At 60.1% G+C, this 12,777-nt stretch overlaps 1 protein-coding gene across 1 annotated transcript in view; it reads left to right on the forward strand.

Moving 5' to 3' along the window:
- Window positions 1-11,112: 11,112 nt before the first annotated feature.
- Window positions 11,113-12,777, forward strand: part of CFAP74 (cilia and flagella associated protein 74) — a gene marked incomplete at its 5' end in the record, with an annotated part of 33,410 nt that continues 31,745 nt past the window's right edge. Inside the window, 3 exons of the mRNA XM_079777893.1 lie at window positions 11,113-11,176; window positions 12,189-12,270; window positions 12,396-12,533. Coding sequence (XP_079634019.1) covers window positions 11,113-11,176; window positions 12,189-12,270; window positions 12,396-12,533 — 284 coding nt within the window. The remainder of the gene's footprint in view (window positions 11,177-12,188; window positions 12,271-12,395; window positions 12,534-12,777) is intronic.

The following is a 12,777-nucleotide window of genomic DNA, read 5'->3' on the forward strand; positions in this document are numbered from 1 at the left end:
CCACGCCTCTGGCATACACTAGCCCAGTGGTCGGCAAACTCATGCGTCAACAGAGCCAAATATCAACAGTACAACAATTTAAATTTCTTTTGAGAGCCAGATTTTTTTAACTTAAACTTCTTCTAACGCCACTTCTTCAAAATAGACTCGCCCAGGCCATGGTATTTTGTGGAAGAGCCACACTCAAGGGGCCAAAGAGCCGCATGTGGCTCGTGAGCCGCGGTTTGCCGGCCACGGCGCCAGGCGATTAATAAATGCAGGAACACACGGGCTCAGAGTCTCCAAAGCCAGCGCAGAGGTGTGTGGACCACGCAGGCACCTCCTCCTGCCTTTCCGTCCTGAGCTTTGGGCCCCGTGCGGACGGACGGTCGGTCTCTGCCCTGGTCCCGGCGTCTCTCAGAGGCTGTCAGCCCCGGGACCGTCTCAGTATTTATTTTATTTCATTATTTTTTAAGAAAATCGAGAGAGAGAGAGAGAGAGAGAGAGAGAGAGAGAGAGAGAGAGAGTGGTTGTGTCATTTATTTCTGCATTCTTTGGTTGGTTATTGTATGTGCCCTGACCAGGGATCAAACTCGCAACCTTGGCGCATCGGGGTGACGCTCTGATCAACTGAGCTACTCGGCCAGGCCCGGGACCTTCTCGGTACTGAAAGGAGGGGGGCTGTGAGCCCAGCTGCAGGGCCAGGGCGGACACCTGGCATCAAACCGACTCCTCTCCCTCCAGCCTGGAGGCAAACCCCCTTCAAAACCCGAGTAGAGAGAGAGGTCAAGAAGCCACCTGCTGCCCGGCCGGCGTGGCTCAGAGCTGGAGTGTCGACCTAGGAACCAGGAGGCCACGGTCTGATTCCCGGTCAGGGCACAGGCCCGGGTTGCAGGCTCCATCCCCCGTGTGGGGCGTGCAGGAGGCAGCCGATCCGTGATTCTCTCTCACCATTGATCTCTCTCTCTCTCTCTCTCTCTCTCTCTCTCTCTCCCTCTCCCTTCCTCCCTAAAATCAATAAAAACATATTTTTTAAATAAGAAGCCCCCTGCAGACCACAGACTCGCAGCAGCAGCCTCCCTCCCCGAACACCAGGGATGCTGGGGACCCCGAAATCCAAAGGCCCCTCTCTTCCCCGGGGCGTGCGGGCTGCTCGGGCACCGTGTGACTCCTGGTCGGCTTCCGTTGGGATCTGGAGAATGGGGTTCTCCTGGTTCCTTCTCCAAGGTGTTCGAGGCGCTTCTGAGCCTGCCTCGTCCCACTGGCACCAGCTCCACCCAGACTCGCTCCAGGACGGGGAGGACCACCCCGGGGCCTCAGCACAGCCCGGAAAGCAGCCCCCGGTCCTGGGCCCGCCCTGACCCCCAGGCCCACTCCTGGAAGGAAAACACCTCCCTTCGCTGGGGACAGGGTGGCAGCGTCCCAGCTCTGCTCCCACCTGGCTGTGCGGCCTCACAAGTGACTTTTCCTGGCTTTTTTTTTTTTTTAATTGATTTGAGAGAGAGGAAAGGAGAGGGAGAGAGAGATAGAAACATTGATGAGAGAGAAACATCAGCATCGATAGCTGCCCGCCCTCCCCGGACCCCCCACTGGGGATCGAGCTGGAGGCCCGGCATGTGCCCTGACAGGGAATCGAACTGGCCACCTCCCGGAGCAGGGGCGGATGCCCAGCCACTGAGCCACACCGGCCAGGCCAGCTTCGTTGATGCGTTCGCAAAGGGCGGACGTGAGAGGGGCAGCTGGCGTCCTGGCATCGCAAGCCCAGGAGGCTGACGGCGACTCCGGGAATGTGTTTCCTGACTCGGGGTAACGGGCCGTTTTCTCAGAAAACCCGTCTGATTGGCAGGCACCTCCGCCACCCCCTCCCCCGGGGCCCTCGGGGAGGCCCTGTTCTTATCCTCTCCGGGTGTTTGGGGGAAAGGAGAACCCCACCCTCCAGGTGCGACTTTGGTGAAACTTTCAGAATAACAAGCAGGTCTCTGTCGGTGGGGGGCCCCTGTTTCAGGCCAGGTCTGTGCTTGCCACCGGGCACCTGGGCCGCCCTCCCTGGTCTTGGCAGCTGGGACAGCCGGGACCGGGGCCTGGTCCCCGACCACGGAGCACAGACGACAGAGATGCTCTGGGGTCCTCGCCAGCGTACCCAGTGCCCTAAGCCCCCAACTCTCCCCGCGCTGCCCGTGCTCCGGCCCTGGTCAGGCACCCGCACGACCCCAGCGTGGCCATCTCTTTCTTTCTCTCTTTTTTTTAAAATCCTCACCCGAGGATATTTTCCCATTGATTTTAGAGAGAGAGGAAGAGAGAGGGAAACACAGAGAAAAACATCCATGTGAGAGAAACACATCGATGGTTGCCTCCTGCACGAGCCCCGACCAGGGCCCGGGCTGGGGAGGAGCCTGCCACCGAGGTACGTGCCCTTGACCGGAATCGAACCCGGGACCCTTTGGTCCGCAGGCTGATGCTCTACCCACTGAGCCACACCGGCCAGGGCGGGCAGGGCCAGTTCGCGCCCCTCGTGCCCGCGGCCCCTGAGGCAGACCGCCTCCTCCTCTCAGATCAGACCAGGCGCATATCCAACCAGGTGACGCCGTAACTTGTCCCGAATGGCCAGCCGGAGGTGGCCGTCCGCCAGGCAGGTCACCTGGGATCTGGGCTCGGGGAGCGGCTGCCATCCCAGCCGGTATCCGGTGCAGGCAGGTGTCATGCTCCCCGTATGGCACTGAGCAGGACCGGCACGCACCGGCCCTGGGAGGTACGGCAAGTGCTTCCTGAGCCCCGGTAGTGCCACACGGCTGTGGACAGCAGCGCCCAGGGGGCAGCGGGAAAGGTCCCACACACACACACACACTCACACTCACACACTCACACTCACACACACACACTCACACACACACACTCACACACACACACATTCACACACACACACTCACATTCTCACACACTCACACACACGCTCACACTCACACACACACTCACACACTCACACATTCACACACACTCACACACACACTCACACACTCACACACTCACACACACACTCACACTCACACACACACTCACACACTCACACACACACACTCACACACACACACTCACACACACTCACACACACACTCACACACTCACACACACTCACACACACACTCACACACACACTCACACTCACACACTCACACACACTCACACACACACACTCACACACTCACACACTCACACACACACTCACACACACTCACACACTCACACACACACTCACACACACACTCACACACACTCACACACACACTCACACACTCACACACACACACTCACACACACACACTCACACACACTCACACACACACTCACACACACACTCACACTCACACACACACACACACACACTCACACACACTCACACACACACACTCACACTCACACTCACACACACTCACACTCACACACTCACACTCGGTCTGCAGGTCTGCCTGGTCCCGGGCCCCTCAGCGGAGAGTGGACACCGGGCCCCTCAGCGGAGAGTGGACACCGGGCCCCTCAGCGGAGAGTGGACACCGGGCCCCTCAGCGGAGAGTGGACACCGGGCCCCTCAGCGGAGAGTGGACACCATGGCCCTCAGCGGAGAGTGGACACCATGGCCCTCAGCGGAGAGTGGACACCGGGCCCCTCAGCGGAGAGTGGACACCACGGCCCTCAGTGGAGAGTGGACACCGGGCCCCTCAGCGGCAGCCCCTTCTGCCTCATTTCTTTGGTTCAGCACTTTGCCAGGATCTTGCAGCGCAAGGGAAGGGCTGGTGCCAAGGCCGGGCGGGCGGGGGGCTGGCCCGAGTCCATCGGGGCAGCTGGATGCGCCCCGGGCGGCAGAGGTGACTCACGGGGAGCGGGGGGGGGGGGGGGGGGAAGCGGGCGGCCGCTCTGTGTGTGCGGTGCTGTGCTCCTTTCCGGGGGACACGGACCAAACGGGACGAGGCAGCGACGCAGACCGCGTTTTCATTATCCGTCCTGTGACTTTCCGATGGAATCCACTCGGTGGAGAGGCGGAGGGAGCTTGGCAGGAAGGATGGAATATGGAATCCTTTCAGCAGCCGGAGATCAGCCGCTCCATAAACAGGGGGCCAGTCACCAGGAAACAGGCTTAGCGTTGTTGCCATTTTTAGTAACCACCCGCCCCCCTCCCCACACCCCAGAACCCATATCCTTGGCCGCTTGGAGCGTTTTTTTCTCCACGTATTAACTAGATGCCCAAGTGCAATTGCTCGCGGTTCCCGTGGAGAAGTCAGAATCCTATCCTCCTATCTTAGGTGTTTTCCAGAGGCCATTTGAATTCTTCGATGTGATAGAAAATGAACAATTCCTGACCAAAGGGCTGTCAATCAAGTGAGAAAAACATCCTCCTTTAGATGCGACAACCGGGTGACAACCTGGAACTCCCGCAGAAGGCTGCGTGCACCGGGAGTCGCTGCGCCCAGGGGGGTGGGGGGGTGGCGAGCTGCCCTCTGCGGAGAGCACGCCCCTCGGCCGCCCTCTGGTCCTGGCGGCCTGTCCTCGGGGCAGGGTGCTGGAGAGAGAGAAGCAGAGAGGCCGTCATCTCTGAATGCTCGATCACTGAATACTCTCCTTGAACTTCTTCAGGAAAGGCCCCTCGCCCGGCCCGCGGGGCTCAGTGGCTGAGCATCGATCGACCTGTGAACCAGGAGGTCAGGGCACAGGCCTGGTTGTGGGCTCGATCCCCAGTGTGGGGCCTGCAGGAGGCAGCTGATCAATGATTCTCACCAATGATGTTTCTATATCTCTCCCTCTCCCTTTCTCTCTGAAATCAATAAAAATACATTTAAAAGAAAGAGGAGGAGGAGGAGGAATAAGAAGAAGAGGAAGAAGAAGAAGAAGAAGAAGAAGAAGAAGAAGAAGGAGGAGGAGGAGGAGGAGGAGGAGGAGGAGGAGGAGGAGGGGGAGGAGGAGGAGGAGGAGGAGGAGAAAAAGAGTCCCTACACAGGTCAAAATCCACTTAACAAGTATGTGAGTATGTGTGTAATTATCCCCCCCCCCCTCGCCATGGGCCAAGTCTTGCCCTCGCTGTTGGGTGAGAATAAGATAGTAAAGGCCCCGCCCGCCTGGGCCTCAGGGTCTAGGAGAAAACAGGCATCAGTGAGGGAACAGAAAAGACGCCGTTTTGTGCAGCATCTGCGAGGAGGGGTGTAAGCCAGCGCACAGCAGGCGCAGCTGCTCGGGCACCTCGGGGGCGGGAGGGCCTTTCTGGGAGGGAGCCTGTGAGCTGGGACTCACACCTGTCTGTTCTGGAGAAAACGCCAGCCGCGTCCAGAGCCAGGTGAGCCCTGGCCAGTGTGCGCAGTAGGGCACCCGCCCCTGCACCTTCGAAGGGTCCTCGGCCGCCTGAGGTGAGATGGGAAACGACGTGATGGGAAGACCGGACCCTGACCTGGGCCAGGGCATGCACCGCCTCTGGGATTCAACCCCCTGCAACGCTCAGCACGCCACCACCCAGCCCGCGCCCTGGCTCCAGCCTGTCCTTCCTCTCCCCCAGGAGGAGGGGCCTCCTCGTGGGCTACCCAGGAGCTCCGGCTTTCACCCTTAGGGTGTCAGCACGACTCAGCCAGGCCCCGCACTGCTCCCGACGGCCCGCCCTCGTCCTCCTTCCCCATCGTCGTACCGGCCACGCTCTCCCAGTTTGTTGGTGGTGAAGGTGTGACCGATGGGCTGCCTCCTTGTTGGCGGCGTCCACACACAGCAGGTCCTCGAAGACCCACGCTCCCGCCGTTTCATTAGGACGTGGATGGCACGCTGGAGGGCGTGCTTCCTGTTTCCATGAACCAGTGGTAAGCTGGCTTCCTCCCGCGGAGCGGCACTCAGCCACAGACCCTGTCCAGGACGTGAGCTGAGAGCTGACTGTGCCTCCGCCCAGGTGGGCCCCTGGGGGCCAGCCGGCCAGCGAGTGACCCGGTCACCGGCCCCATCTCACCACCTGCCTTATCAGGCCGTTCTGGGCTGGTTCCGGTCTTGGCTGTCCTTCCCTTCTTGTTTTAAATATGTCTTTGCTGATTTTAGAGAGAGAGGAAGGGAGAGAGATAGAGAGACATGGGCCCGAGGGATCAGCAGCTCCTGCACGCCCCCTGCTAGGGATGGAGCCTGAAACCCGGGCACGTGCCCCGAACGGGAATCGAACACGTGATGTTCCGGTGCACGGGATGACCCCAACCAACTGAGCCAAGCACCCAGGGCCTCCTTCCCGGCCGTAGTCGACCTGCATTCACCATCCACAGGGAAAGGCCCAGAGAAGCAAGCTGATACGGAAGAAGCCCCATAACTCGGTGGGGAAGGGGAAGAGAAGTCTAATTCCTCTCACAAAAACTATCCTGGGTTTCTATGGCGACTCAGTCCGTTCCTCAAGTCCCAAATTCTGAGAAGGGAAAGACCGAGCACACTGAAGGACAGAGGCCACGACGTGGTGCGACTGGCAATTTCCGGTTCTCACAGGGGAGGCGCTTTCTGCCAGGCTTCATGGCTCTGATAGGTGGCCGTCCCCGGAAAACACTGAGAAACCTCCCAGGCTCACTGTGGCACCGGAGCCTCAGGTCCGGGCCGGCCGGTGGCCAGCAGGGCCAGCTGCCTGGCAAGTCGCGTGCCAGCAGGGTGCCGAGAGGTGCCAGGCTCTGCCAGGGCAGGGGCACGCCCCCCTCACTCGTGTGCCAACCTTGAGTGGCCAGGTGAGAGGGAGCCTCCCGCCCCAAGGCCAGGCAGGACCAGGATGTGAGACGAGCAGACGGTGGGGACCGGAGGAGGCACTGGGGAAGCTCCGTTCGGCCCAGACCAGGTGGGCACATTGTGCCCCGTGGACCCCGAGAGAGAAGAAACCTACGAAGAGCTCCTGGCGGCTAACTGGGCTCACATTTTTTTAATACGCACATTTTAAAATATCTTTATACTAGAGGCCCAGTGCGTGATTGAATCATGCACGTGTGGGGTCCCCTACACACTTTCGCTTTCGATCACGGGGGAGCTGGGTGCCTGTCCGCTGGTGCACCAGGCCTTTCAGAAGCCTCTGGCGCGGGGGATGCTTCTGAAAGGCCTGGTGCCGGAGCAGACAGGCACCCAGCTCCCCCACTTTTGATGGTCCGCGGCGGGATGTGAGCTCGCTGCCCCAGAGGCCCCTTCTGTGCCGCAGCACAGCCATGGCGCAGATGCTGAGCTCGTGCCGCCACTGGCGACGCAAGCTCAGCGTCCCGCAGGCCCAATCGGCCACCCCGAGTCCCGCCCCCCCACGCCTCCTGGCCAATCATGGGCATAGCAAAGGTATGGTAAATTTGCATATTTGTCTATTATTAGGTAGGATACTTTTGTGGATTTCAGAGAGGGAGAGAGAGATAGAAACAACAATGATGAGAGAGAATCATTGCTCAGCTGCCTCCTGCATGCCCCCCTCTGGGGATGGAGCCCCCGGAATCCAACCCAGGACCCTTCAGTCCACAGGCCTGCACTCTATCCACTGAGCCAAACCAGTTAGGGCCTGTCTGCAGTCTTCTTGCCAGCTGAGTGAGGCCCTTATAAAGGAGTTCCCAGAATCCTATTCAACTAATAGGACTGAGGCTCTCCCCATCCAATCAGAGCTGTGCAGCCATAACACCTCCCTTCAGCATCTTCACCTACCACTCAGAGCGGTTCCACTCTGTCCACTCTGACCAATCAGGACAGTATCTTTTGGACCAATCAAACTTGGAGGATTTAGAGTCCTCATTTGCATGAGGATGGACCAATCAGGGATCAGAGGTGGGGACTTCTGTCTAGATAAGTCAGCTCCCTGCCGCTCCGGGAGTGCACTGTCCCCTTTTTTTTTTTTTTTATATGTTTTTACTGGAGGCCAGGTGCTCGAATTGGGCAGCGCACTGACTGCCAGGGGACAGCTCCTGCATTGAGCATCTGCCCCCTGGTGGTCAGTGCATGCCATAGTGACTGGTCAACAGGTAGTTCTGGTTGTTCCAGGCATTCTGTGGTCACAGTCACTTAGGCTTTTATATTCTGTATATAGATTGATTTCAAAGAGGAAGGGAGAGGGAGACAGAGACATCAATGATGAGAGAGAACCATTGCTTGGCTGCCTCCTGCACGCCCCACACTGGGGATCAAGCCCACAACCCAGGCCTGTGCCCTGACCCGGAATTGAACTCCGGGCCCATCAGTCCTCAGGCCGAGGCTCTATCCACTGAGCAACACCGGCCAGGGCTACACCTTCCCTTTCCACTGGGCCGTGTTCCGTCTGCTGGAGCTGAAACACTGAAGCTGCCCCCCTGGGGCAGAGTGGGGTGCACGGGGTGGCTCAGGGCAGAGTGGGGTGCACTGGGTTGGAGCAGGTGGCGCCCCCCCAAAGCTGGAGAGGGGCCGTGTTTAACGGCCGCACTGTGTCACGGCTGTGCTGAGCGGCCACACTGGGCTGCGCCATGGTCAGCGGGAGTTGACACAACGGAGCTGTCTGCACGGAGGGCTCCCTCCTCACCACACCCCCAAGCTGGGGCTCCTCTTAGGGTTCACGTGACACGACCACCCTTGGTTGGCAGCCCCATCGGCCGCCTTGGAAAGAGAAGTGGGAGTCCTGATTTTACGTGAACGCTCCAATCTCTTAAGTTGGCAACTAATGCGAACTTGAGGTGCTTGGGCCAAACCAGAGAGGCGGTCAGGCCTGGTGCCCGGCCACTGGGCTCCTCTGCAACGGCGGCGGCGGCGTGGCGGGGCCAACCCTGACCCTCCACCTCCCGGCCGTGGCCTCCACCAGGGGCTCGGGGGCGCGGGGCGCGGGGGGCGCAGGGGCGCGGGGCGCGGTGGGCGCAGGGGCGCGGGGCACAGGGGCGCGGGGCACAGGGGCGCGGGGCACAGGGGCGCGGGGCGCGGGGCACAGGGGCGCGGGGCGCGGGGCGCAGACCACCATCCAACCTGCCACCCTGGGCACCCGCGCTGGACCAAACCACCGCCTAGCGCGGGGCGGGGGGCGCGCTGCCGTTGGTCGGAGCCATCGCCGAGCGAGCGGGGGAGGTCCGGGCGCGAGCACCCCTCCCCGTGGAGCCGTCCGTTGCCTTGGAGCTGCCGCTCCAAACCGCGCCGCGGGCTGGGCTGCGGGGAGAGCCACGCGCGGGGAGCCGGTGCTGCGCTGCCGCCGAGAGGGGACCGGAGGCGGGAACGCCGTGGTGAGGCGCCGCCGTCGGGGTGTCTCCGCCCAGATCCCGCGCCACCCGCACCCCAGGCAGGTCGGCCGAGAGGTGGGTCCGTGTGCCCGGAGCCTGGGGCTGGGCGCTGGGGCTTTGGCCGCCTCCCAGGCGGGACCGGCCGCGGGCCCTGCTCGGGCTCGGCGCGGAGTTGCGTGCGGTCACCCGCGCAGGGGGCGGGGAGGATTGAGCAGAGCTCAGCCCCAGCCGTAAGGGGGTCCCGGGGCGTCTGGGCAGGTGGGAGGGGGCGGGGGCGCGCTTGGTCACTCCCACGGCACCCCACTTGGTCTGCAACGCGAACCTGCCTCCTGTCTGCTCACGTTCAAGCACCGGCGTCCTGTCCGGGGCACACGGGAGACACGCGCGCTTTTTTCTAATCCCTGAACAACCGCAGGTTTCCCTACACGTTGCAAGTTGACCCTCGCGCCGAAGTCCTTTCCTGCCGCGTCGGGGAACCGAGTGCCTGCGGTGCTGTCGCCCTGACACCTGGGACCCAGGATTGTCGCGCCTTCCTGGGGCACCGGGCATCTGGCTGGACGTGAGTGACCCCTGGCTGACCTTTGCCTAAAGCGTTTTGTCCGTTTCTAAGCAACGCGCCCGGCTGCCTGGTTACACTCTCCACGCAGCACCGCCTTCCCTGGCTTTCAAAACGCGGGCGTGGAGTTCCACTTTTTGTGATGGGTTTTTAATCCAGTTTGGTGAGATGCTTGTCTTTAGCTTGGTCTTTTACTCTATTTGTGTTTTATTTTATTTATTAGTTATTTTGCTAGCAGGATTCCTTTCTTGGAAAAATACACTTCTATTTTTTTTTAATACATTTTTATTGATTTCAAAGAGGAAGGGAGAGGGTGAGAGAGGGAGAAACATCCCTGATGAGAGAGAATCACTGATGGGCTGCCTCCTGCACGCCCCCTACCGGGATGGAGCCTGCAACCGGGGCCTGTGCCCTGGACCAGAATCGAACCCTGACCTGCTGGTTCATAGGTCAACGCTCAACCACTGAGCCACGCAGGCCGAGGGCGTCATCCGTGTCCCCGACCTCAGGAGGCCGAACCAGCCTGTCCCCGGGTGTGGGACCAGGCGCCTGACTGCGCTGTGGCCGTTTCCCAGTGGGCAGTTCGCGTGTCTCCCTGGTGGTGTCTGTCCCTGGAGGTTTGCGCCTTGCACGTGGGGTTTGGGCTGTCTGTCTTGTTGAGGTTTAGGAACTCTTTTTTTTTTTTTTTTTAAATATATTTTATTGATTTTTTACAGAGAGGAAGGGAGAGGGATAGAGAGCTAGAAACATTGATCAGCTGCCTCCTGCACACCCCCTACTGGGGATGTGCCCACAACCAAGGTACATGCCCTTGACCGGAATCGAACCCGGGACCCTTGAGTCCGCAGGCCGACGCTCTAGCCACTGAGCCAAACCGGTTTCAACAAGGTTTAGGAACTCTTGACGTGTTGTGGACGCGAGCCCTGTGTCAGACGTCTGTGCTGGGCGTGTTTTTCCTAGTCCACGGAACACCTCTTCGTCTTCTTTTTTTAAAAAAAACAAAACCTTACTCTTCAAGATCACTAATACCTTTTTTTTAAAAAAAATATATTTTTATTGATTTCAGAGAGGAAGGGAGAGGGAGAGGGAGATAGAAAAATCCATGATGAGAGAGAATCATGGATCGGCTGCCTCCTGCACGCCCCACACTGGGGATTGAGCCCATAACCCCGGGCGTGTGCCCTGACTGGAATCGAACCCGGGACCCTTTGGTCCGCAGGCTGGCGCTCTGTCCACTGAGCCACACCAGCTGGGGCCCTCTTCATCTTCTTAATGTCTTTTACAAGAGAAGTTGTTCGTTCTTATGAAATCCAACTCGAGGTTACTTTTAAAAACCTGCCATCGTGTGCGTCTGTTTTTTGTGATCATGTTTTGCAGCCGACTCCTGCCGCCGCGATGGAGAGCGCTGCCAGTGTGTCCCCCGAGGTGGAGCCTCTGGACGCCCCGCGCGTGGAGGACGGTGAGGAAGCGCGCGGCCCGCGGCAGGCGTTCAGCGGCCCCAGATGGGACGCGCTTCACGGCCCCTTGGATTCTTGTGGTTCTTTTCAGTGGGAGTAATCTTTCTTTTTTTATTTTTTTATTTATTTTTATTTTTAAAATTTCTTTATTGATTAAGGTGTCACATATTTGTCCTCATGGGAGTAATCTTTCTGTCTTTTTTTTAATCCTCACCTGAGGATATTTTTTTCCATTGATTTTTAGAGAGAATGGAAGGGAGGGAGGGGGAGAGAGATAGAGAGAGAGAAACATCGTGGGAGAGAGACACATCGATTGATTGCCTCTCACATGCGCGCCCCCAACCGGGGCCGGGGTCGAGCCCGTGGCCCTTCGGGGTGCAGGCCGGCGCTCTAACCGCCGAGCCCACCGGCCAGGCGAGATGTAAGTCTCCTAAACGCGGTTTTTCCCAAGAGGGAGCTCATGTTACTCCGTCTCTAGTCGAAACGAAGAGAAGCTGCGTCTGCGAGTTTTGAAAGTGGCAGCATCCGCGTGTCCGATTCCGACGTCTTCACCGAGAAATCCCAGGCCCTCCTACCCCAGGCCTGGCCGGTGGCTCTCGGTCCCAGGCTCCACCCCCCCCCCCACCCCCGTCCCCTGCCCTGGTTGGGAGGCCTGCGGAAGGCAGTCCATCAGTGTATCTCTCCACATGGATGTTTCTCTCTCTGTCTCTCCCCCTCCCTTCCACTCTCTAAAAACCAATGGAAAAACATCCCGGGTGAGGATGAACAACACAGCACAAAGCGTGGGGAGACCAATGCGTTTGGTGTTATTATGGAAATGGTTCTGACTCTGCAGACCCACCCCCAGAGGTTCAGGGCGGCCCCTGGGTTCCCGGGAACACGCTGTGAGAACCATCGCTCTGGGACGCCGTCACCACTGTGTCCGCGTTGAGCTTGTCCAGATTTGTCCTAGAACTTCTGACTTGAACGTCTGCATCTGCTTTTCTCCGTCTTGACTCTCACCTCGATTTCTAGAAAGAGATGACCTGGAGGACCCCGAGTTCGAGGTGGAGCCCTTTCCTCAGGGGGCTGAGGGCGGTGCTTGCTTGGGGAGCCGGTAGGTGCTGGGGGGCCCCCAGGCCCTCGGACAGTGCGGAGGGGGGGGGCGGGGGGGGAGGCTGGCCTGGGCTGCGTCCCGCGGGGCGTGCTGGCTGCTCAGCGCAGTGGTGCGTCTGCGTTCAGCCCCGGGGCAGAGCCTAAGGCCGAGGCCGGTGAGAGGAGGCCCGTCCTGGACCAGGTCCAGATGTGGCAGCTGCGCGGGGACTTGAGCCTCCGGGACCAGCTGCACAAAGAGAAGGACCACCTCCTCCAGAGGACGAGGTGAGCCCGGCCCGGGGGGGGGGGGGGGGGCGGGGGGGGCAGGCGGGCTGGCCGAGGTCCTGTAGGCCGGGCCTGGGCCTCCGCCGCCTCCATGGACAGGCCTCGGGCTGCGCTGCCCATCCTGCCCTGGGTCCTGCGGGCTCGGCCTCCCTGCTGCCCGGCCACCACCCAGCTTAGCGGCAGTGCGGTGCCACCCACCGCGTGTCCCCCGACGCCCGTGGGGAAACACCTCAAACGCATAAAC

Source organism: Cnephaeus nilssonii (assembly GCF_951640355.1).
Source record: "Cnephaeus nilssonii genome assembly, chromosome: 7".
NCBI classification, from domain to species: domain Eukaryota; kingdom Metazoa; phylum Chordata; class Mammalia; order Chiroptera; family Vespertilionidae; genus Cnephaeus; species Cnephaeus nilssonii.